This window comes from Notechis scutatus, chromosome 2 (genome assembly GCF_049901735.1).
Source record: "Notechis scutatus isolate UNSWTSFEM ecotype Mainland chromosome 2, rNotScu1.2, whole genome shotgun sequence".
Classification (NCBI taxonomy): domain Eukaryota; kingdom Metazoa; phylum Chordata; class Lepidosauria; order Squamata; family Elapidae; genus Notechis; species Notechis scutatus.
Genome location: NC_142010.1, coordinates 109017449 through 109043714, shown reverse-complemented (window position 1 = coordinate 109043714; position 26266 = coordinate 109017449). Strand labels below are relative to the sequence as shown.

General features: G+C 39.4%; 1 protein-coding gene across 2 annotated transcripts in view; it reads left to right on the top strand.

The window, feature by feature from the left end:
• MGAT5B (alpha-1,6-mannosylglycoprotein 6-beta-N-acetylglucosaminyltransferase B) overlaps window positions 1–26266 on the top strand; it is a 256643-nt gene that overhangs the window by 175686 nt on the left and 54691 nt on the right. For both annotated transcript variants that reach the window (XM_026667540.2, XM_087955715.1), the window contains exons 9-10: window positions 12013–12144; window positions 21962–22095. In XM_026667540.2, coding sequence (XP_026523325.2) covers window positions 12013–12144; window positions 21962–22095 — 266 coding nt within the window. The remainder of the gene's footprint in view (window positions 1–12012; window positions 12145–21961; window positions 22096–26266) is intronic.

Below are 26266 nucleotides of genomic sequence, written 5' to 3'. Positions count from 1 at the left end.
TTTCCGCAAAATCACTGGCTTGATCCACAAAAGCACACTGAGACATAATGGAGACCTAGAAGATGAACAGACCAATGGAACAGCTGTCCTGCCCTACATAAGAGGTACTACAGACAAAATCAGTAAGATACTACATAGGCATCACATCAAGAGTGCCTTCAAAACAGACAGAAAAATAGCAGCCATCCTAAGAAACCCCAAAGATAAAATTGACCTGGAAAACCAAGGCATCTATGAAGTCCCCTGTGCATCATGCCCTGCCACATACATTGGACAGACCAATAGAAGAATAAGTACCCACCTGGATGAACACAAAAATGCAGTAAAAAAGCTGGAACACACTTCCTCACTAGTCCAACACATGAAAGCAACAGGTCATAGCATCGACTTCAATGGCACCAAAACCCTAGCCACTATAGAAAACCCCAGCTACAGAATTATCAGAGAAGCCATAGAGATTGAAAAAAGACCTGAAAGCATGAATAGATGACTCCACCAGACTATCAATTATCTGGAAGCCTGCACTCTCAAACAGAAAAATCTCCACACCACAAGTCAGGCAAACACCTGGGCACAAACAGATCCCCCCTGATATCTCCAGCTCAAACACACCCCAACCAGGCACCCAGATGAAACCTAGCTTCCTAACAAATGATAGCCGTCCATTTACTTGGAACCAAGCCGCACTAAAAGCCTCCAATACAGGAAATACAATGTTGCCAGCCAATCAAGACAAAAAAGCCACAAAACAGACAGAAGATATTAAAAACACCAATCAAGCAGAACACAGCAAACTCCAAGACCAATAAACACAGACCAAGACTCCCAACCAATCAGGATGAAGAAAAAACCATTCTGGCACAGCAGTAGGCTAGCACCAAATTTAAAACTGAAACGGCTGTGAAAGTCTGACTCACAGACGAACACAATACAGAAGCCTGATGATGGCAGATGAGATTCTGCCGAAATGTCGCTACAACTTTAAAAGCACAACTATAATGACGTGGAAAAATACCCGAACAAAGCTGAATACAATGTGTGTGTGTGTGTGTGTGTGTGTATACACACACACACACACACACACACACACATATATGTACATATATATGTATGTATGTATATGTATATGTATATATATACTTTCTAGTAAACTATTTTCTAGTGTAAAATATCTATATATCTTCTATATCTACATTTATATCTATATTATCTATATATCTATGTCTATAGGTCTATGTCTATGTCTGTCTATCTATCTATCTATCTATCTATCTATCTATCTATCTATCTATCATCTATCTGTATCTACAGTATCTATCTATCTATCTATCTATCTATCTATCTATCTATCTATCTATCTATCTTCTATCTATCTGTCCAATCCATCCATTGATTCTTCCATATGCAGACACATGTACAACAATAGCCACATGTATTCAGGGTATAATTATTTGGAGCACTCAAGAGAGATCCACTTTGAAAGCAGACAACACATAATCATAGTGTCCAAATCTGACACCTTTTTTGCTTGCCAGAAGATAAATGGATGTCATTACTTGCCAAATGCCCTGTAGCGAGATGAGGATTCCACATTGGGAAATTTTTTGTCTTCATCCTACTTTTGGAACTATAGCAGGTTGCAGATGGTTGAAATAAATAAGAATTGGCATGAATAAATATGAAAGTTCCAGGAAGCTTCTCTCCCATTCTTTCAAGCCTTTACACATCTATGTCACCTTTCCAATCACTACTCTATATAAGCATTTAAGACTAATTGAGGCAAGTGAGCAACAAGTGGCATTTTTTAAAATTGCAACAAGAAGAAACCCAGTTCAGACAACCTTCAAAGGTTTCCTGCTTTTAGTTTCTCTCTATGCATTAAAAAAACCCTGAACTGCTGAAATTTCTTTGCCTTGTAGGTCATAAAGCTCCCAGCCTATTACCCTTCCACTCCTGAAAGCACAGAGATAAATGTTATCACACTTCTCCATGATAATGATAACCTTCCTGCTTTCGCCTGTGCAATCTTGAATCTAATGTCTCTACGACCCAATAGGACGTCATTTTTTCCCCCATTAGACAGAATGAATGAAAGAATTGTAACAAAATTCTACTTTCTACAAGCAAGAGAATCTGAATCTGAAACCTGTGAAATGTGTGCACAATGGTTCAGTCTGTTATGCCGCTAGGATTTTCAGTTGTATGCAATTATACTTTTAAAACCTATTTCAAAAGAAACCCCTGCTTTTAGGCTGAGCTTTCTGCTTTATTATTCATCCCATATAAATGCACTGGCTTTGTAAGTCATTCTAATAAATATTGCTCATGTTAATTTTTCTGGGATCTAATCTGAAGTACTATTGGATACTTGAAAAACTTCCTCATGCTTTCTTACTCTTAAAATGGCTAATAAAATGGACATTGGAGTCTAAAAAAAGAGGCTTCTCTTAAACAAAAACCCTTTGATTTAGTTCCACATGTCAATGTCAAATAATCATTTGCTTTAGGCCTCTCTCTCTCTCTCTCTCTCTCTCTCTCTCTCTCTCTCTCACACACACACACACACACACACACACACACACACACACACGATAGATTGCTACAAGGAAATTTTGACACAGATTCAGAATGCAACTCCTAATAGTCTTCAAATCTACTGACAAATATCCCTTCCTGCTGAACCACATGAGAACAAATGATATAGCTCAACACAGCCTTGAAGACAGTGCAAGGGAACACAGTATGAAGTACTAGGCCTTGAAAAACCTGGGGGCATACGTGGTGGTTGATTTACTCTTTCCTGTCAAACATATGCCCATGGGTATATGTTAATAGGTTAGCATCAAGCTGGGAGGAAGTGTTGAGTTGCAGGCTCCATTCTAGACTTTGTACTGCAACATATTTAGAAATAACTTGAGTGTGAGGTTTAAGAATATGGTGGTGTTTTCTTTTTCAAATCAGACCTAGATGGAGAGATAGTAAAATCTCAGGGAATTGTTTCTCAGTCTTAGCACCTGTAAGATAGGTGAACTGGATAATACTGAAGTTTAAGTCTAGCCATCTTAAAGTTGCTGAGGTTGAGAAAAATTGTTTAAGAAGATAGTACTGTGGTAAATTTGAGGATCTTAATAAGTAGAAACAATGAACAGTAACGAGAACGATGAATTTCACCTAACATAAATGCAAAGCCCTACAATTGTTGGAAAAATCAAGGTGAGAATGGAATCTATTACACTGGAAAACAGAATAGACAAAAAAGAACTCAGTATCTTGGTAGATCAATAACTGAACTTAAGCATATAGTTTGATGCAACTCCAAAAAGGGTATATGCAATCCCAGAAATATAATGAAAACCAGACAAAATAACATTTCCTGTTTATTCTGTCTTGGGCAGACCACATCTAGAATATTTTGTCCAGTTCCAGGTCTTTTTAAGAAGAATATTGATAAATTGTCCAAAAGACAGCAGTCAAAATAATAAAGGGTTAGGAATGGTTGGAGCAGGGGTGGGATTGTACAGGTTCGCACCTATTCGCTAGAACCGGTTGTTAACATTCTAAGCAATTTGGAGAACCAGTTGTTAGAAGAAATTACTGGCCTAATCCTGTAAGGAAGGCAGGAAGGAAACATTCTGGTGTTGCTTATAGAAACTGCCTCTCTGTTAACCCTTATTACATTCTTGACAGGACTAGACTTCCTGTCTCAGAAACATCTCTGGAGGTTTTTCCCCCTCCTTTGCTGATACTTTGCTTGTGTGGAGTGACCATTCAAAGTTACAATGGCACTGAAAAAAGTGACTTATGACCATTTTTCACACTTATAACTGTTGCAGTGCCCACGCCCAGCCAGTCACATGACTACAAAGCCATGCCCACCAACTAAGCCAGACCCACAGAACCGTTTGTTAAAAAATTTGAACCCCACCCCTGGGTTGGAGGCACTGTATGTGTTTAGTCTGAAGAGGAAATACTGCAGGTAAGCCTGATTATTGTCTTCAACTATCTGGATGGAGCAGAACTGTTCAAAATTGTTCCAGAAGATAGAACAAGATACAATAGGTTTAAATCAAAAGTTTAGACATCTGGAAAAAATCCAAATGGTAAGAACTGTTCAACAATACAACAAATTCCTTCTGGAGAAGATTGACTCTCCTTTACTGAAGGTTGAACAACTGCATTACTAACTGTTGGAGATATGGATTCCTAAAATGGACAGGGTTGGCTACATGACCTTCAAGATTCCTTCCAAACTTTACATTCCATGATTGTATGATACTATGGAGTGGACTTGATAAATATATGCAGAGAAGTAAAGGTATAGATTTAATCATAAATGAAAGGCTAAAAACAATGTCCAAAAAGTAAGAAAATGGTGTCATCTGCTTTGGGTACGTTTAAAAATAGGACCCCATAGGTGGTAGTAAATAATTCTATAGTGATTCTATTGAAGAATCAGAAATGATGCATTTAATGGCTTTGGCCCACCATTTCTTACTCTTTTTCTGTGTTTGGCATAACATTGCTTACCATGAAAGAGAATATGGTATGTATAGGTCTAAAATGAAATTAATCAAATTCAGTCAAAGTCCAGCTTGCTGTATTGTGTTTTTGTCTGTACACAACCCATGTCTTTGTTCTGGACCTGCCCACTTTAGAAGTCTAGCCTGGAGGTGCCATTTAGAAGTGAAGTGAAGTGAAAATACTTTATTCTTGTGGTTTGTTGCACAGTCAGCCAGATTTTTAGACTGCATTTGGCATTTTTATTCACCTATTGAGTCCTTCCCAAGGACCTGGGATAGGCAGATGTGGTTTCATGGTGTTAAAAGTATCAAGACAAGGTGTAAGCTGTTCCAACTAAAGCTGCCTTTTGAAATTGACTGATGGGGATTTTGACTGATGAAATGGGGGTTCCTTGCCAATGGTGTCCAAGTGGTGCTTCAGTAGTTTTGGGATTGCACCCAAGGTGCCTATCACTATTGGTACTCCCAACATTGGGCTACAGTTGATAGTAGTGATAAAAACCATTAAAGGCATTGCTAATGGTGTTCTTGTAAGTCTGACAAGAGTGTGTAGTTCTTGAGCTTGCAGGGCCAGAAACACAATATGAGCTGGCCTTAGAATTCTCATACCCCTGCTCTCCTCTGAATGCTGCTTTGATTCACAAGAGCCTTTTGCCTGTTGAGTGTGTCCCTCCTTTCTTTTTTGTGGCATTGTATTCACAGCTATTTAAAAAGCACCAGTAAAGCTTTAGAAAGTTCCTCTATAATAGTCACCCAAGGCCTTTTGTGCTGGTTTACATCATGTCTTTACTTTTAAGTGTCTGTCTGAGACCTTCTGCTCATATTGTGTTTCCAGCCAACCACTTAGCATAAAATTGCCCATAAGTAACCTGTCTTAGTCACTTGCCAGCCTTTGGGGTTTTACCTGGTGCTGGGCCTTTTATTCTTTGTGACAAGAGCAATGAAGCAACTGCAACCACTTATCACCAGTTAAGACTTCCATATACACAAGAACCTTTCCCCCATGTTTTGCAATATATTATGGTTTTTTCCTTCATTAGTTTTCTTCTGAGTGTTCCTTAGTTTCAGCCCAGAAAATGGCTTGAGTTTCTATCCTTCCAAGGTGGGTAAAATGAGGACCCAGATTGTTGGGGGCAATATGCCGAATCTGTAAACCACTGTAAAGTGGTATATAAATCTAATAAGTCTGCTAATGAGTCTTTGTTCTTGAGCTAACGCTAAGCCTTTTCTTTTATAAATTAGGGATTGAGCTTAAGTTCAGAGCATTTTTACATTTTTACCTTGACTCCATCACTGAAGGGACAGTGAAATGGAAATAACAAATTAGGAGATTAGGAGAATATTTTCAGTACATAAGAAGCATTGCCAAGATTTCAAAATTTCAGATAAAACTGTCCAAGATGATATAGTAACCATTTCTACAAACTGGAAAAATATGTTCCTGCTTTCTATAAAGGAGCAATACTTGTATGGCAAGGAAAGGAGTAATTGAGAGTAGCTCGGGGATAGTCTGAGGAGGGTATCTTGGGGAGTATCTAAAACAACAGTCAGCATGGAATAGCGGGCAAGGAATTGGACTAGGAAATGGGACGATCTAATCTATTTTTTGCTACTTAAACTCATTGGGGGGCTTGGGGCCAATTACTCTTTCTGAGCCCAGTTTCCAGTTTATTGATGAGTGGAAATAGGAAGTACGTATGCCGACCATGGCATCTTGACCTTCTGGATGAAAGAGTGTATACAAGTCTCATAAATACATAACCAAATGGAATGTGAGAAGGGAGCAATGTTTGTCAAGTGTACTCATTCTGCTCCTGACCATGAACTTTTCTGAAGTTCAGCTCACCTGTGTCACATTGAACTCCTGTATGCCAAGTGTGCTTTTCCCCATTAACCCAATCTGTCACCATACTGAACAACAGTGATGGTAATGCACACATTTGTCTTACTCCTGTTTTGATTGTTAAGGAGCAAGCATTGTCAGCTAGCATTGTCCATGTTTCCTATCTGTTGTCCAGGTTTTTTCTTCATAGAGCAAGGCTAGCATGGTGACTGCATTTCATCTTTGTTTTGACACCGATGTTTTTCTTCTTCTAGAAGCACACTGTAAGCTAGAAAAAGTGCCTTTAGCTTTACCAATTTGTGCAGCAGCATTAGTGCAGAGATAGAAGAGCCTAGGTACTTGAACTCATGCGCCCACTCTATTGATGCACCTCAAGAGGCAAGGTTAATTTGATGCCATCAGGTGACATAGTGTAGATTTTTTGTGGTATTTATTCATATCCTGAGCTCTCTGATGCTTTGCTTATGACATCTAGTAACTCCTGTTCTGATCCCTCTGTGAAAACACCACCATCAGTATATGTTGTTTCTGTAAAGTTCAGATCATCTGTGTTACATTAAAATGCTGTATGTCAAGGATGCTTTTCCCCTTTATCCAATCTATCACCATACTGAACAGTAATGTCTTACTCCTGTTTGACTCTTAAAGAGCCTGCCCTGTAACATTCCAAGGAGTGCTGTCATAAAAGGCAGCAATGATTCAGATGAGTTTCAGTAGAAGAGAATATAAGTAGCTCAGGGTTAAACTGTGGAATCCTTAGTGCTTGCTGAGCTTAGTTTTTTCCTTGCAGGCATTTTGCTATCTGACTAGTTAACAACTAAACTAGGTAACCAATGAAAGCCCTCTAAAATATCTTAAGTAAACCAAAAGACCCAGCATCCCAAGAAGGAAAAAAACAGGAGGAGTCATCTACCACATACAGTGTAAAGTACTGTAACAACCACTATGTAGCACAGACAAGCAGGAGACTGGCACAGCTCATCCATGAATACCAACTAGCAATCATAAGACAGGATGAAAAATCCTTATTCTCACAATACATGAACAGACTCAATCATAGACTCAACTGGAAAACTGTGAGGATAGTAGACCAAGCTAAATCCAAAACTACTAGGGAATTCCTGGAATCTTGGAACTCAGACCCATTAGCCATCAGTAGGCACATAGAGATAAACCACATTTACACACCATTTGAAAGACACAATAAAATAAGCAAAGAAGGAAACAAAAACACCAGAACATATCCTCTTCAGCAGCCAACACCCAGATAAGCAGCGATTAACACCAGACAAATGATCAAGCAGAAAACCTTATCCTAATGAAAGAATGACCAAGGGGAAAACCACACAAGTTACTGGACAAGTTACCAGGACAAGTTACTGTATATAAATGAGCAAACACAATTTCACTGGTGCTGATGATGTCACCTAGATGGCAGTGATGGTATTCTACCGGTTCGGCCCAGTTCTGCTGAGCCGGCAGAGCTGATGAGCAGCAGAAACGAACTGGTTCTCCCTGACACTCTGCTATTGGGCCCGCCTGCTTGCCCGCCAGGGCTCCCATACTCACCTTTATCCCCTGCTTTTGAAGTGCAGCTGCTTTGCGCAACGGAGCAGATTGCCGCGCATCAAGCAACAGGGAGAGTGCAGGAATGCAGGAGGCAAGTCAGAAAGCCCCTGCATCTGCGCAAAGTGCGCATTTGGCACACACGCACACACAAACTGTGTGTGAGCATGCAAAGCACACCCACCAAGCCACGCCTACCGAACCGGTGGTAAACATGTTTGAAATGTACCACTGCTAGATGGCTAATGAAACATCTGAAAGCAAACAACCATTCTCAGAGAGAATCAGATGTGTTTACTGGGTTTGCCAGATGCCATTTTAACTTTCTACCAAAGGCTAATCTGCCTTCATTGCTTCCAAGGGCTCAGGTCCTGCATTTTTAAGCCATTTAATATTGCTTTGTTCTCTGTTTTTATTTGGCTCATATTCACAGGCAATATTAGGGGATTGATCGAGTTCCCAATCTAATGCAGCTGATGGATTACATTTTAAGTCTAAATCAAAACACTGTTTCTGGCATTGTAGAATTTTCTGTTGTTTTAGCAAGTCACCCAGTTGCGTTGCAAATCCTCATTCTGGGATAACTAGCCTTTCCTGATAGCAACACCACTTAGATTTATATACTGTTTCACATTGCTTTCCAGCCCCCTCTAAGCAGTTTACAGAGTCAGCATATTGCACCCCAACAATTTGGGTCTTTCCAGAAGGATGGAAGGCTGAGTCAATCTTGAGTCTGGTGAGACTCTATCTGCCAAACTGCTTGATCAGCTGGTGATCAGCTGAAGTAGCCTGCAGTGCTGCACTCTAACCACTGCGCCACTGTGGCTCTGATAGTACTTTCCAAGTTGAAAAGAATGAATTTTGGTCACAATGCCAGTGTCTTTTGTAGCCAGCACTTCTGCAGCGATGTTATCCACATAAGGCTCCTTTTCACTTCTACCATTTTTACAGATTTGTTTTGTCAGCTTTTTTGACTTTGTTGGATTTGCAAGATAAGCCACAGATTTTTCTTTATTTCAAGTCCATTGTGTCACCTGTCATCTGTTTTTTAGTGCTATCCTTCTTCCCACAAGGGCAGATAATTTCTCTTGGTGCATTGATGATGTCTCTGATTTCAAGCCTCTGCTCCTCCACATTGTCATCACCTTGATTTGGGAGCAGGGCCTCAGATCTGTTATACGGTGCTATCTGAAACGCTTCATGGTGTTGCTGAAGTGGCAGCAAGTTCAACAGGAGTTAAGGTGGTAGATGGCACTGTGATACAGCTTTCAATTTAATCAGTATCAAACCAGGTGATGATCAGACCCTTCTTCTGCACCTTTCAACACCTGGACATCATTAGCAGCAGGCCTAAAGTGTTTGCCGATCAGGATTAGAAACATAAGACTGTAGAAGCACCACTTAGTGCGTGTGAATATCAAGTTAATGGATGATTGGGCTTGGCTGGAATAAATTGTTGCATATGACCAGTGAGTTTAATGATGCAGAGCATTTTTGATCATGCTAACAGACCAAAATGTTTTCACAATTACTTCCAGGCAAACCACAGTTTATTAATCTGTGTATTTAGATCACCCACCAAAATGAAGAAGTTTTTGAGGGTTTTGTGGTTCAGTATGAAAAAATGGTCTGTTTTGTCTTCACTTACACATTTCTTTGGTACATAGGGTGCAGTGATAGTGATTGGTACAATTTCATTGAATTAGGGGATCTATCAGTTTTGATTTTGGAGCAAGTTTTCCAGGAGTACCCTTTTATAAAGGCTGTGTCTTTAATGTCAACCATAGAAAAACAAACTCTATAAAAAAGCAAATAGTGTCCATCAAAAGCATGTAAGCCAGCACAGTTATCTCTCACACATTATCAAGAAATCAGACAATTGTAGTAGAATATACTCAAGATAAGGCTCCTTTGCAGATCAAAATGGCAATACAGTCCAGACTGTTTCAAAGGATGTTGTTGAGTTGTTTTATCCACTATTGGCTGTGAATCCTATTGCTTGTAGCGGATAGTCACACCAGCATAATACAGGTACATGAATTTGGAACCATTTAGGTTGTAAATCTCCTTCCTGCTAGATTGATGCAGTTGCATCTGAGTTGAAATTGCCACTATAGTAGTACATGTGGGCAATTTGGTGCAGTCTCTTTTCACTTGGACACCACTTAAGATGTTCTGTGTGACAAGGTTGACAGTATTCTTTGGTGTTGCAATTTTCTGGGTGATATCCAGAGTCTTAGGACAATGTGATACCCAATGTGTGTAACCACCAGCCACAGAGATATATATTTTCTAGTGATATGCATTTTAATACTATCCTGGTAATTGTCAATACCAGCAAGTCAACTCTTCCGGACACAATAGTTTTCATTCATTTGGGACACAGCGCCATAACTACATAATAAAAAAATTCATACTGTTTGGCAGAGAACAGCCATGGTTCGTAGGCTATCCCCCCTAATACTATGAGCTGATCACGGATGGAGAAGTGAATGTATCTGATTTCATTGAAGTTAGGGCTAGGCAAGAAATAAATATACCACATTTAATAATTATTTTTTTTACATATCAGATACATATCAAAATAATTATTTTTTTTACATATCAGATAAAAGAATGCTAGAACTGTACATAAAATCAAAGCAAACCCAATAAAATGTAAAAACATATTCTAATGGGAAGGGTGATCTTTCTTATTTTCCCATACAGCAAACTCTTTCTGAAATCTGGAAGTCAGGGCGGGAGAAAAAAAAGAAAGAATGAAAAAAGGGATCCTTTAAAATTAGGTTCCCTTAAAGTGCTACAATTTGCAAAAGATGGGCAGGGTGTCAATTCTTTTTGGCACTTTCTCTGCCAACTCAGTTTTGCTGACATTACAGACCCCATCTTCTTTCCCTGCCCTTCCTCTTCTCTTCTCCTCTCCTTCCCTTCATAGTCTCCACTGCACAGAATCAGGTCTGATAAAGTTTTGCATAAATGTTTTGTGCAGAATTCCTTATCCTCTAAAAAAAAAGAGGAGTTTGTTTGTTTGTTTTTTAAAAAAAAAAACCACATAGAAGATTGAGAATTCTGGAATCCTTGTTTTGTATACATCATGCATGGAGAGGCATTTTGGGTGACCTTCATTCACTGCCTTATGCACCCCGGGGAGTCTGTGACCTACTCTCCAAAAACACAGCCTTAGGCAATAAATCTGGCTACAATCATATAAGCAATTAATTGGGAGGCAGCCCAACTGAATTCTCAGTGAACATGATTTGAATTAAGCCTTTCAGGGCTTGTTGGTTCTTTCTTGGAAATGGATGGTTCAGCTTAGAATCTATCTAATTTATTTCAATATGGCCATTTTTGTATAACACCTCCAAACCAGAATTTTTGTTAATGAAATCACTGTTTTTCACCTGTCAATATCACAGTTTAATGTTGCAGTTTGGTTTGGGCCTGGACAATCTAGAACTGTGCCGCCTATGGTCTGATCTAAGCATAGTACACAAAATTGTCTGTTACAACATCTTACTTGTCAATGACTTCTTCAGTCTCAATCACAATAATACACGGGCAACCAATCGATACAAACTCAAAGTAAACCACTTCAAACTCGATTGCAGAAAATACGACTTCAGCAACAGAATGGTCAAAGCCTGGAATGCCCTACCCAACTTCGTTGTTACAGTCTCAACCCCTCACAGCTTCAACATCAAACTGTCTACTGTGGATCTCACCCCATTCCTAAGAGGTCCTTAATGGGGGCGTGCATAAACACACCAGTGTGCCTACTGTCCCTGTCTTACTGTCCCCATTTATCTGTATTTACTCCCTTTGTCCTTGTTGATGTTCATACTTATACTTGTTATCTTTTACATATTTGACAAAAAAAATAAAAAATAAAAATATAGTCAGTCAGTGGCTGGGTTCTTATAACTTACTGAATCACAAACTAACCAAATCTATTTAGCTGGGTTGTGTGAACCCCGCCTATGTAGAATAGTAATTATTTCCCAAGTGGTTTCACAGTGTTAATTCTTCTGAACAGATTGTCCTATTTCTGTGCACAAATGCAACTCGTCCCTTTATTATTTCCAGTAACTTAGGAGTGCCACCTGGTCGAGGTAATTGTCCCTTGATGGTTCCTCTGCCCTTTGATCTCATTTATACGGACTACCATGGACTGCAGCAGATGAAACAGCATATGGGCCTCTCCTTTAAAAAATACAGGTAAGAACTGGGGCTATTTTCTGACATCCCCTCACCCTGTTTTGCAACATATCTGGTGAAAGGGAGAAAGACAGTACTGGCTGACAGATGTACAAGTTTACTACTGTGGAATCAGTTTCCCATAGAAATAAGATCAGCATCTGCCTTGTTAATTTAAGTAGAGAAGACATATTTTTGAAAGCAGGAATTCTGGGATTGATATGGAAGATGTATGTAACTAGAGTATATATGGGCATTTCTTCTAAGAATGTAGTCATGATTACATTTTCATTTATGTGAAGTTGTTATTATAATATAATATGTTATAAGCCACCTAGAGACATTGGATACAAGATGGAAGCAAATAAATTTCATAATAAATACATATGTACATACGTATGTACGTACGTACATACATACATACATACATACATACATACATACATACTGTTGTAAGGCATCCAGGAAGTATCCATGATATCAATCACTCCAAGATATTTTCTCTCCAATTGGTTTATTCAGAAACAGACCTGGTATGTCTAAAGCAATTTCCTAAATTGAAAATGTTACAGAGAGTCCACCTTCTCTCCTTGCTTCTCTCCTCCCACTTCTACACTTCATAAATGACAAGAACCAATTAACTGCAACTGGAATTTCTTAATATGACACACAGAATAACCTTGAACTTTTCAACTCCTCCAACTCCCTTAAAAAAAATGTGGCAGCTGAATTTCAAAGCTGACACATACACTGTACAATTTATACAAATATACTGAGGGGTGGTATTCTACCAGTTCAGACTGGTTCTATAGAACTGGTTGTTATGATTCTGCACAGTTCAGAGAACTGGCAAATCATGCCTCTGGCTGGCCCTGGCCTTCCCTGCCCACCCCTCCCCTCCCTGCCCAGTCAGTCCTTATTGCGCATGCCCGACATCATTGACTGCATTGTCACCTCCCCAGTCGCTCCTTAAGGTATTTTTTACCCTCCCAATGATCAGCTATTTTGATGATCAGCTGTGCCGGGATCCCCCTTGCTGTCTTGCTGCTTCGCCCAGGAGCCTTCCCTGAGGCCCAGAAGGCAAAAAGGGGCACACGGGGGTGGGGAAGGTGTGATGCAAAAAGAAAAAAAAGAAGCCACACCCACCCAGGCACATGGCCATGCCCACCTAGCCATGCCCACAGAACCGGTTGTTAAAAAATTTGAATCCCACCCTGAATATACTGTATACTGTACCACTTTTGTAAATTACTGAAAACTGATTTTTGAATGAAACTGCATAAAATCCATGTAATCTTAAATATAGACAATCATGCTTAAGTTTAGTGACTATCTGAAGTTACAATGGACTTCCCCAAACCTATCTATGAATCAGTTTCAAATTCCAATGGCCACACACACATGTACAAAGTTACTTGATTGCATTTTGGGTGCTTGGCAACCAGCTCATCTTTATGACTGTTTGCAGTCATGTAACTACAAGTTTTGGTGTTTTTCCCCTAGTTTCCAGCACTTATTTCTGGTTTCCAGCAAAAACGTCTAGTGTGGAAAACAAATTTGCTTAATGCCCATAGCATTCATTTAATGACCACTGCAAGATAGTACAGCTGGGCATGGTTATGTGGTGACTTGTTTAGTGACCACCATGATTAACAACCATAATTCCAGGCTCAATCACAGTCATAATTCGAGGGCCAGCTATATATCTCTTAGGTGCTTTCTATTTTTGGATATTCCAGCCTTCAGATCCATTCCACTAACTCTGTCATGCATTGGAAATTTTCTTTGTTATTTCAATCATCAAAACTTTCCTCGTCACAATTCTGTGGTCCTTTCTAGGTTGGTCAGCTGAGAAAGTTTTACACATCAGGATTTTAATGCTAAATCCTTGGAAACTGAATTTGATAATGGGTTATGGAGGCATGGAGAAAAGCTGCTTAATATTTTCCCCTCCAAGCCCTCTTCCAAAGTCATGTTTCATCCATATATAGAAGGAATGGGATCATAGATAGTTTGAGACGAAACCCGGAACCAATTATAAGATTGCTTGGACATTTTTCTTGATTCCCATCCTAAAAAAGAGCATGAATGCTTATTTAAAAAATATCAAAACATTTCATTTAAGAAATTATTTTTTCTTACAATGCTCAAGGTTTGATTTATATCTGTATTAGACAAGATGATTGGTCCACATACATTGTTCTTCAAATCCCATCAACCTTAACCAGCATGGCCTAAATGATACAGAACTGTGGTGATTTCATTCCCCAAAAATATGGAGGTTATATGTTGTCTGGTCTTTGTACTGCAGGTCATGCTGAAACTTCTCTCCATTTCCCTGTTTTTCTGATGGAACCACAACAGCAACAACAAATGATTCTCCTTTGACTTCATGGGCCAAATTCCTTTTCCTTGCTTTGTTCACTCAGTCACTGATCAGACTATCTTTATTTCAATCTGTTACATCTTTCTCCTTCTCCTAGCTTCATAGACACAGAACATATCTATTTTTTCCTCCTTTGATTTCTTCCTTTAGACCCATTGCCATTTATTCTTCTTACATTCCAGGCTGTAGTCTTTCCAGAGTCATGACTGACATACAAAGCCCCCTTGTGCAGAATTTCACTTAACCCCCCACCTCCAAAAACCCTCACATTTAAAAAATATTTAAAATATTGCACCTGCTTCAGTTTCACAGATGGTCTCTTTCTATAAAATAGGGTGGTGTGGCTTTGGAAACAATTGGTGCAGAGGTGGTATTTAGCAGGTTCTGACCAGTTCTGGAGAACTGGTAGTGGAAATTTTGAGTAGTTTGGAGAACCGGCAAAGACCACCTCTGACTGGAGATTTTACAGTATCCTTCCCCTGCCACGCCCACTAAACTGGTAGTAAAAAAAATTGAATCCCACCACTGAACTGATGCCCCTCTATGTACAGAATGCAAAATAAGAGAGCTGGAAGGACCTTGGAGAGCTCCTGCTCAAGCAGGAAGCCCTGTATCATGAAGTGCCCTTGGGCAGGGCGGCACAACTTGTTCATTGTGTTTTGTGATCCTGAATCTTCCACATGGCTTGGTTGCCAACAGAAGTCCCATTTTAGACTTGGTTTGCCCATTATGGCTTTGGGCAGTTGGTATGTTCATGTACGTTTAGGGAAGAAGGCCACGGGGTGTTGATTAAGTTTCCAGACTTATTTATACACGCAGCATTCCCAGTGCTAATATTGCTGGATGGTACTCACCATGCTAAACCTTTAAATTTCTATTTTTCTGCCTAGAATACCAATTCCTTTGAAATCTATAGCCAGTATTTGACACTTCTCAGAGCAGAGAGTAGAGTGATTTTCTTTCAATGGCTGTTCTCTTAATAAATGTTGTTTGCTTTTTCAAGGAAACAAAATGGATTGCACTATTCCCTTGCTGTACCTGGACATCACTATAACATGCAGTTATTCCAAATTCTAAATGGGACTGAAACTGAAAATCACTTGAACATTTAGCCTTTCTTTCTCCTTTGAAGCAAGGAGAAGTACATTTCCAACACATCCTTAAGATTTACACTTCCAAACCTTGACTATCTCCATGACTGGAACAGCTGGTCAATTGCACACTCAATGGAGATTCTGTTTCCCAGCTGCCATTGTCCCAGCTGCCATTGTCACATGTTATGTTGTGCTTACAATGGCAAAAGAGCAAAGTTATACATTGTTCTCAAAAGAGAAATTATCACCATCATCATCAGCCTCAGGCTTTCAAGGGAGGAGGCAAGAGTTTGGGTGTTCGGTGTGTGAAGAGATCAGAGGGAACTAATGGATCAGCCTTCTGTAAACACATTCTGTAAACATCACAAAAGAAAGAAAAAGTGACTGTTAAAGGGACAAAGTCATCTTTATTTTGCCCTCCCACCCCACCCCACCCCCAGTACTAAAAATACAGGAAAACAAAGCAAAATGACCCAACTCTCTGTCTCTTGTCAGATCATTTGCTAGCAAAATTTGTGATTTCATTTTAGCACTGATAGTATCTTTTTCTTCTCCCACCTGCCATCCCTGCTATCCTTCATGATTGTTGGTCAAAAATATCACATCGTGTTATAGCTTTTATTATAAATCAGTTTTTCTTGTGTATTTTGCTTGACCTAAAAGAGCAGAGTTGGGATTCTGATGCTTGATTCATATTTGCTGTATGCTCAGATCTTGCTCTCTTCCTCTCCTTTGATTGGCTTGAGAATATCCAGAGGTGTGTGAGGATTGGGGAGGGACAAAAAAGTAAGCTCCTCCCCTCCAGTGCCCATGCAGCCTAAAGAGTCACTATAGCATGCAGTGGAAAGACTCATAGATATTCCATGCAAGGAGGAGTGAAGAAGAAAGGTAAAAACAATGAGAAGACTCCATCTCTTTTTCCTCTTCTTTGCATATTGGTAGTTGCATGCTTCCAGAACGACTCTGTACTATTAACATTATACCTCATCTTTTATTGGCAAATAGAAACAAAAACCACAATGTACAGATAGAGAAAACAGAATTCCTGTGCAACTACAAATGAAATTGTATTTTAAAAAAAGACTTATTTTAAAACACATTAGAATTCACACAGTGATTTAATGGGGGGAGAGAGAGAGAGGCACTCTGTCCCTGCCCATATATCTGGGTAATTGGGTGGATGAATTCAAATATCAGCAGAATGGGTAGAATCAAGTTCTTGGTTCACTTTTTGTTTAGAGGGAGAGGTTGAATGGCGAATTTTAATGGAGAGAGATGCTAATAATGATCCTTAAAATTATCTTACAGTTCCCTAACAGGAAAAAGCAAATCCCATCCATTCTAAGGGTGTTTGGGAGGACACAATATTACTCTAGGGGACTAGAGGTTATGTAGTTATGAAACAGATCAAGAAGATTGAAGAAAACCACACAGATACACTGTCAGTACATATACAGATAAAGCAGGCTAGATTCCATGATTCAAACTAACATACATTGTACATAATTTTTTAATATAATGTTTTGATTTGTAATGTACTTCCATGGGAACTGAAATCTGTCACCAATCCAGATTTGGGGTGGGAGGGTTCTTTATGCTTTGTTTTGGGGAAGTATTGCTTGAGATCTTTTCTCTCCCCTGCCCTTTACTTTACACTTTCTTTTGATCCAACAGCTGTTTTCTGAGGAAATACATGGTTGCAGAGGCTATTTACAGACTAATATTATTCACTGCACAAGCTTTTAAGTGCAAGATATACATGGAGTTGACTGTAGATTAATGGAGTGGCAAATTTAATAGTAAAAGCTCCATGAAGTCTAGTGGCTCCTATTGTCTTTGTTGCATGCTATGCTTCATTTTGCAAGCTCTGTTTTAAAAGCACATTTTTAAAAAATTCATGACTATGGTTTCTCAAGAAAAAGAGAGTCTTAGAGCTTCTCCTTTGCCTGCATTAACATTTGTTTGTTGCTAGTTCCATTAACTCAATTCTGAGCAGCTCACAAGCTGCAAAATACAAAATAATCTATAAATAATACAATAAGCAAATACCAAAAACATCAAAATGTAACATAATCATTCAAACTGCAACAATTCAACCCCATAATCGTAAAGCATTTGGGCTATTTTATACCAGATTACACATCACAGAGGCGTATTTCTAATTCATGTTGGAAAACTCAACTTTTGAGTGGCTTTTTGGGCACCAGGAGTGATGGGAGAGGGGCAGATCTTTATAGCTGGTGGTGGGGGTGCGTTTTACAGAAGGGGAGATCTCAGAAAGTGCTAACTTCCAGATTTCCTCTCATTGCCACTTATGGCTGGTAGGGACTGTCAGTAAATCTTTTGGGTAGAATACCTCAGGCAGATGGATTCTGTTCAGAGTGAATTGGTCTGGTGGATAACCAGTGTTAGGGATATACACCCTAGCAGAACCTGCACGGAAGTCAGGCAGGCAGGCAAATATGTGAGATAAACATTGTTGTAGCTTACACTCAGTAAAGCAGATACACAGTGCTAGTTAAATAGTTTATTCCAGTAAGATTTATAGCATAGTCAAACAGTCCATATATCATACACTAGTTCAGTCCGTCCGGGATTAATCAGTTGCAAAGTCCAGTGTCGAGAAGAGGTCAGTAAACTTACAATATCAGTCCAGTAATATATCTCTTCGCAGTAGAGATATGAAGAAGTCAAACCTCCTTTCTTCCTTCAGCAACAGCAAAGAACATGCAGTTAACAATCCATCATCGTCAGCAAGCAAACCAGTAAGCCAGCAATCAAATCAAGTTCTCTTGCTCCCTCTTATGGTGCTTTACAGCCGCACCCAAAAATACATGCTTTGGAGTTAAAGTGACACACACATAAATTCACTATCATAGTTTATATATATTATTTTACCCAAACTACGTTAGGTAACCATGTTATTCCTAACAACCAGGACCCAAACAATAGCAATGGCACTTAGACTTATATACCACTTCACAATGCTTTTACAGCCCTCTCTAAGCAGTTTACAGAGTCAGCATATCACCCCAAACAATATGGGTCCTCATTTTACCCACCTTGGAAGGATGGAAGGCAATTTGAAATATTGCAACCAGCTCCTTGAATTGCACCTAAAAACAAGCCAATGCTGGTCTCATAATCTTGTTGTTACATGGCTCCTCCTATTAACATTCATGAATATGATTTCTCAAGAAAAAAGGAGTCTTAGCTATCTTCAAGAACAGATCCCACTCATTCCTCCATTCATTGAGTCAATGGAAAAAAGTATGCTGGCATAAAATGTACTACACTGATGGCTGAACTTAATAGCTCTCTGTAACAGTTGGTGAGATGGAGATGGGTGCCTGAGACGTAGGATTTAGCCATCTTTCAAGTATCCTGAGTGACAAATCACTGGTACAGAAGTGCTCATTACATATAATCTGTCTTTTGAGCTGATGACACACAGGCTAGAATTTTTCTTTTTTTTTCAACAAATTTTATTAGTTTTACAAAAACAATACACAAACAATCAAGGCATAATAACATAAAAAATCCTTTCTGAGAAAACCAATAGAACGTACAAAATAGTTCCAAATTGTAATATAGATATTTACGTTATCTATTCAACTTCGTATCTTATCCCAACTTCTCCTTTTCATTCTATTATCCAAATTATATTTCTTGCTAATTAAAGTTTTATTGCCTTTCATAAACAATACACAAGCATACAAAACATAAAACATAAAAAAAAAAAAAACATAAAACATCTTTTCTGAAAGCTGTTTAATCCCGGGCTAAAAACTCTTCGCACAGACACAAGTTCAAAAATCATATTCACTTTATATATCATTCCATATCTTATTACCATTTTCAACTTTCTATATAGCTTCTTCCCTCTTTTATCTTTCTTAATTTTGTTTTATTTATCTTATCTCAATTCAGTTCATAATACTTATCATTCTTTGTCTGTTCTATTTCCATCTATCCATTCATCTTTTCTCTTTTAATATACTTCTCCTGTACACTGATTGGAGTGACGCCTTTGACTCATTCCCCTAGCTTAAAATTACTTAATATAACACTTAATTTATATTGGGATTCTGTTTAGTACATTCTAAAGTTACACAATAAATTTTATGAAAGGGGTAAAAACATAACAATAACTAAATAAAATCATATATAACCATTATCCATATCATTAAAAAGCTAATCATATATATTGATACTCATTTATATCTTAAGCATTTTACTCTAAATACACATATAAAAACACAATCTTATCTACCTTCCAGAATCCCTTTTTTCAATTAGATTTACCCATTGTCTCTAAATAAGCTTTGTTTCTTTAAGTCTTGCTTCCCACCATTAAGGCTTCTCATCCCCTCCTTTCTCTCTTGCTTATTCTTCTCCTTGCCCTTTTACCCCTTTGTCTCTCCTCCTCCCTTTTCTTACTCCCTTTCTGTTGTTTTCTAATCTTGTATCCACCTTTCATCTCATTTTTCTCTTTTTGTTTGTTTTTTCAAACCTTAAAATCCCCTTTTTCTTTTCCTCTTTCTCCTCCTCCCCAAAAGAACCCATTGTTCATCAAATATGGATTCTTCTTCTTCTTTGTCCCAGTTGTCCTGCTGCGTAGTCAACTTTTCATAAGTGCATACTGCCATTTCTAGAAATTGAAATAGAGTGCCCAAAGTATCTTTTCCATCTTGTTTTTCTTTTTTATATTTTTTATATTCAATTTTTAGTTCATCCACAAGCGATGCCATCGTGAAGAGAAAAACTTTTTCCAAAACAACCACCCAAGTATTTTTAATCAAAAATAATTGCAAAGAATTCCAAAGTTACCAAAGTTCTTTCTTCTCTTTCTCTTTCTGGGGTTACTGTTTAATCAAAGAGATCCAATTACAATATATCTTTCTTTAAAGTTCTAGGCAATCTCCTCCTTTTTCAACTTCTGCTCCAATTTTTTTTCCTCTCCCTTCCCACTTACAACAACAATTTTCTTTTAAGTATTCAGAAATCCATACCTCCAATAAGGGTTTTCCGATTTCTTAAATTATTAAATCCAATGTCCAGGAATCCTTTATCCCTTGGCTTTAACTTTCAAAATAATTTACCTTCAGTGCCCAGATAAATTTTCCAAATCTTCATCTGCTGTTTCTATGGGGTGGGAGAGTGAAGAAGGTTTTTTTCCCCTTGACAGCTTTCTCCGCCGCTTTCCGATCTTCTTAGGGATACAATGTATCTTCCAGCAATTCAAACAATTCAGTTTCCAGGGTGTTTAAAAGTTGTTGATTGACCCGGCTCAGACAGCACTTTCACTTTTCCTGCTTCCTCCAGCACAATCTTACCCGGCTGCAGGCTTCTTCGTGGCGGCCATCACTGACCGCTGCTCCACCACCTCGGGAAAAAGGGGTTTTTCCGGACGAGGAGGGGTCTGCGACACCCCAAGCCCCTGTCCGGCTCCCCTCTCTCTTGGCTGCCTCTACAGGGCAGCCATATCCCCCTGACCCGTTTGGATCGGGGGTACCTTGGCGGCAAGCACAGCAGGAATTGCGGACAGTCACGAATTCCTGCTGTCACCGAAGCCGCGCGAAACCGGAAGCCCCACAGGCTAGAATTTTTCTGAAAGAGCATTAAACTCAGGTCCAAAACTAACTTGGGCGTGGGTTACATACATCGTCTGAAATGGAAAGGAAGAGAGCCGTGATGGCACAATGGTTAGAATGCCCACTGCCAGGAATTTGATCCTGACCAGCTCAAGGGTAACTCAGCCTTCCATCCTTCTGAGGTGGGTAAAATGAGGACCCAGATTGTTGGGGGCAATAGGCTGGCTTTGTAAACTGCTTAGAGAGCTGTAAAGCACTGTGAAGCAATATATAAGTCTAAGGGCTATTGCTATTGCTAAGAGAAGTTGTGCAAAGCACTGGGGACAAATTCTTCTGTTTCTGGCAATGCATTTCCTCAGTGCCTGACTGCTAAGGCTACTCTTGGACATGAGTCTAATGTCGAGCTAGCATGTTATAGTGATTAAGCTGCTGGATTGGCATTGGAGAGACCCAGGTTTGGAGTACTCCTCAACCATGGAAATTCATCAGGTGTGTTTGTGCCATATTTCTTTCTGCCAACTATTGGTTGCTATTGTGAGGACAAATAAAAAGCAGGAATAATAAGTGCAGCCTTTGAACAAAAAGCAGGATATATCTCTACGAAACAAGCCAACAAATAAACAGGTCCCTGGTGCAAGAAGTTTATAACTATTCATTGAAGATCACAGGAATCCTAAATTACATAATAGGGTACTTCCACTTAAGAAAGCATGACTTTCAAAGATGTCAGTGTTATAGGTTTCCTCTCTTATTCTCTTACACAGATGCCGTGTTCGAGTAATTGATACTTTTGGGACTGAACCTGCATACAACCATGAGGAATATGCCACTCTACATGGATATCGAACAAACTGGGGCTATTGGAACCTCCATCCTAAACAGTTCATGACAATGTTTCGTAAGTGATTTTTATATTCATTGTGGTTATCATGTGGGATAACAAGGTAAGAATCTTCCTAGGTTTCCAGAGTGGAAATACAGAAATCTCCAGGAAGCTTATATGAAGAACCCAAAAAACAAACCTCCTCCACTATGTTCTGTCCAAAGTCCCTTTTGAAATGTGTTTTTTGGGATCTTTCAGCTGGTCTAGAATGCTGAACATTGCCTGTTGACTACTTATATGAAGCATGGATGACTATCTGAACACTATTCAATGTACTATTCATTCTGTAAACCTCAGAACTGTCTTTGTCTGTCCCAGAAGGCAGGGGTGGGATGCTACTGGTTTGGCCCAGTTCTGAAGAGCAGCAGACACCGAACCGGTTCAGTGTCTGTTGCTCTGTTTGGCCCAGCTACCCGCCCGGGCTCTTGGCTGTCCTTTATTTCCTGCTTTTTCAACTTCAGCTGCTTTGCACGGCATGGCTGAGGTTGAAAAAGCAGGAAAGAAGAGGATTTTCAAATGCTGTGCACCCACGCACAGCACTTGTTAGCTGTCCGGGTGGCACAGCTGAGGTTTTTTGGAAATGGTCTACACACGTGTGCAAAATGAACTCTTACTAGGGATGGGATTCTACCTGCTGTAGAGCCAGCAAATCGCACCACTGGCTGACCCTGCCCTGCCCACTCACTCCTTACCTGGCATGCACGCCATCAAACTTGCCTGCTAAGTTGCTATTTTTCCACCCCCCCCCCCGACCATCAGCTGTTCTGCTGTGTCTGGAGATTTAGATTAGCTAAAAAGCAGGCAATTGTTGGATTTCTTGCTTTCTAGCTAATCGAAAGGCAGAGCTGAGCTGAAGCTTCTATTATTCAGTGTTGACTCAGGTAGCAGATGGCAGAAACACAGATCTCTGAATGAATCTGTGATTCTGTGAGCAACTCAATCTGCTTGCCTGCTTTGCCTGATTTTGGGTAAAAGTTGCTCTTTTTTTATAAAAAAAATTCAATATTTACATAAATACTTATAATATTTACATACAAGCCGTACCCAGCCAGTCACATGACCACCAAGCTATGTCCAGTCAACAAGCCATGCCCAGCCAGTCACATGACCACCAGGCCACATCCACAGAACCGGTTGCTAAGAAATTTGAATCACACCCCTGCCAGAAGGTGTGCCAAACTTGTGCTCTCCAAGCCTTATTTCTGCTTTTCGAGGAGTGGACGCACATAAAGCAAAGAAAAATGTATTATCTGAACTCTTTCAGTGTGCCCTTCTTGTTACAGCACTGTTGCATCTTCAAAACATTCTTTGCTCTAAGACAAGCTTGGAGATTATACTTTGAGCAAACAATTATTGATCTCATTACCTGACCGGGTAATCAATCTGTGATGCTATTTTTCACCACTGCTGATTGAACCAGGGGACCAGATCTGGGCTGCACAGATGATCCCATGAGAACAGTAAAAAGATACATATAATTCTAATATTTTGCTGTTGTCTAGTGACTGCACTGATTTTGTGGCAGCCCAGATCTGATCATATTTTTGAACCAGTAATTTGCATCAGGTTGACTGACTGACATTCCGTTCTGGAAACTAGGGAATAAAGCTGAAGCTGTGAAAAATGGAAAAATCCCAAAGGGACCACAAATACAGAAACTAAAAATACCTTTTTCCCTGAGATGCCTCTTGTTGCGTTAAGATATTCTGCCACTTGTGCACCTCTGTACTGATTTCCCAAGGGCCCCAATAGGCAAATTTGCTGATTCACCCTGCCCTTAACCTTGACAACGATACCCCAAGGATAAGTTGGCTTAATGGGGCCTGCCATTTTAATTAGCTTTCACTTTAGCTTTTAACTACCCACTCCCACTGTTCTGTTAATTATGTTTTCAGGCTACCCCAGCACCTACCTTTTTCCTCAGCATAGTTTGACCGACACTGCATGATTCCCATGCAAGTTTTTTTCTCTCTCTCTCTGTCTCCCTTTGGAAGTTGCCAAAATAACCAATCATTTTCACCTAGCTAAAACCCAATTGAAGCAGTAACAGAGGGATGTGATGTTGTGGTCAAAACAATCTAAGGATCAAATGAGAAATGAAACAAATGGGCTTTTATAGATCGGCATCGTATTAGGTTTCTTATGTCCCCTTCCTTTGATATATTTTATTGCACAGAATCTGTCTCAGAATTCCCTGAGGACATGATAAACTATCAGAAGAGGCAGGTGGGAAAATACACTGGAAGGTTAAAGAGAGATGGGCTGGGGGAATGACAAAAACCAGAAATCATTGTTAGAAGCAGGCAGGTTTCCTGGGAAAAGGCCAGCTATGTGTGGCCTGAAGATTGTAGCTCTAGTTTTAATTAAGGATGGGTGACTTCATTGTTGCTAGGTCCCTGGAAATCAGTATGGTGAGAATCAACAATGTATTGGTTAGAAATGAAAAGTCTTTTTGTAGTGAGACTAACTCATCCTTAGCTTCACAGGCAATCTCTTATAGTCAAAATGGATTTCTTTGTCCTATTTGTTAGCTTTGAGATCTGCTAGGCATGTCTGTAGGTTTTTCACTGATAATATGCCATTATCAATTTAGTTCTACTTAGGACAGATTTATCCAATATTACTATTTTATTTGTCAATGAACAAACTGTGATCCGTTGGGTCATTGTTTCAGAGATATTTTCTTACCAAAACAGAGAAACAGAATGACCGAAGGCAAAAAAGCAGTGACAGTGACAACAATTTTCAACTTCTTGACAGCTTCGCTGTGGTTGACTGCCCTCCATCAGGTCATAGTGGGACTGGTCTACCTGGCCTCCAAAGGGCTAGGGTGGGATAAGTCTACCTGATCTCCAGCAGCCAAGGAAGAGGCTGCTGTACCTGGTCTCTGGAGTGCTACAGCAGGACCAGATTACTGAACATCTGGGCAACAGTGTGGCAGCATAGAAGCAACTACAAATTTGCTAAATTTCAATCCCACAGGAGTCATGGATTCCATGGATGGATTCCATAAATTAACCCATTTTATATCTTGGTTCAAAAATTGTTGCCTTATGATACACTGTTTTGCTCAGTTAAAGTTACAGACACAAAAGTTTCATTTGTAAATAAATGTTTTATGCATATACTTTTAGCAAAGAGCACAGATTTTCATTGCATCCCTTTTTATCCTCCTAATAAATTTATCATGCAGGTTAGGCTGAGAGAGAAGATGAGTCCAGGATCACCCAATGAAAGGATGTCCACATGCAATAACCATAAACAAAGGGTAGAGGTTTGGTTACTGCCCCCCCTTTGTCTCTTTTGGCCCCTTAGGATGCCCTTGCCAAGTGAACAAGAGTCAGTTTTAAGAGTGACTCTTAAAAGAGTGAAATTTCTGTCCTCCCAATCAGTCCAAAATTCTCACTATCCTAATTCCTCTAATAATATATATTGGCTGAGGGTGACATTTAGCAGTAATCATCTCATAACATTTTTCTTGTTTGTAATATTATGTCAGGGATATGCTCATGGGAATATTTTATCAAAGAATTAAGAATTATCTCTAAGTAAACCAAGTGTGTTTTCTAATAAAGGTTCAAGCCTTGTTAACCACTATTCAGAAAGGCCATTCTTATATGATTGACTCCAGCATATATTTAAATACATGCAAAGGAAGCCGTGGATCTTTCCTGCCATCTCTTAAAAAGAAATATGGCATGCATAAGGGGATAAGAATGAGTTCTTTGTTGAGTTTGACAACATGCTGGGAAAGCAAGCAGACCAAGGAAGATGCTGGTTGGTGCTCCTTTTTTCTGCCAAGAGGCAGTCAAAACAAAGCCAAACTCAAAATCAGTGGTAGTAAAAATGTGTAGACAAAATAATAGTATAAAAATATGGATAAATGTAGCATAATGATTCTTTTTATTTTCAATATAAGAATTATACCTCCGGCTCAAACACACCCCAACCAGGCACCCAGATGAAACCTAGCTTCCTAATAAATGATAGCCGTCCGTTTACTCGGAGCCAAGCCGCACTAAAAGCCTCCAATACAGGAAACACAATGTTGCCAGCCAATCAAGGCAAAAAAGCCACACAACAGACAGAAGATATTAGAAACACCAATCAAGCAGAACACAGCAAACTCCAAGACCAATAAACACAGACCAAGACTCCCAACCAATCAGGATGAAGAAAAAAACAT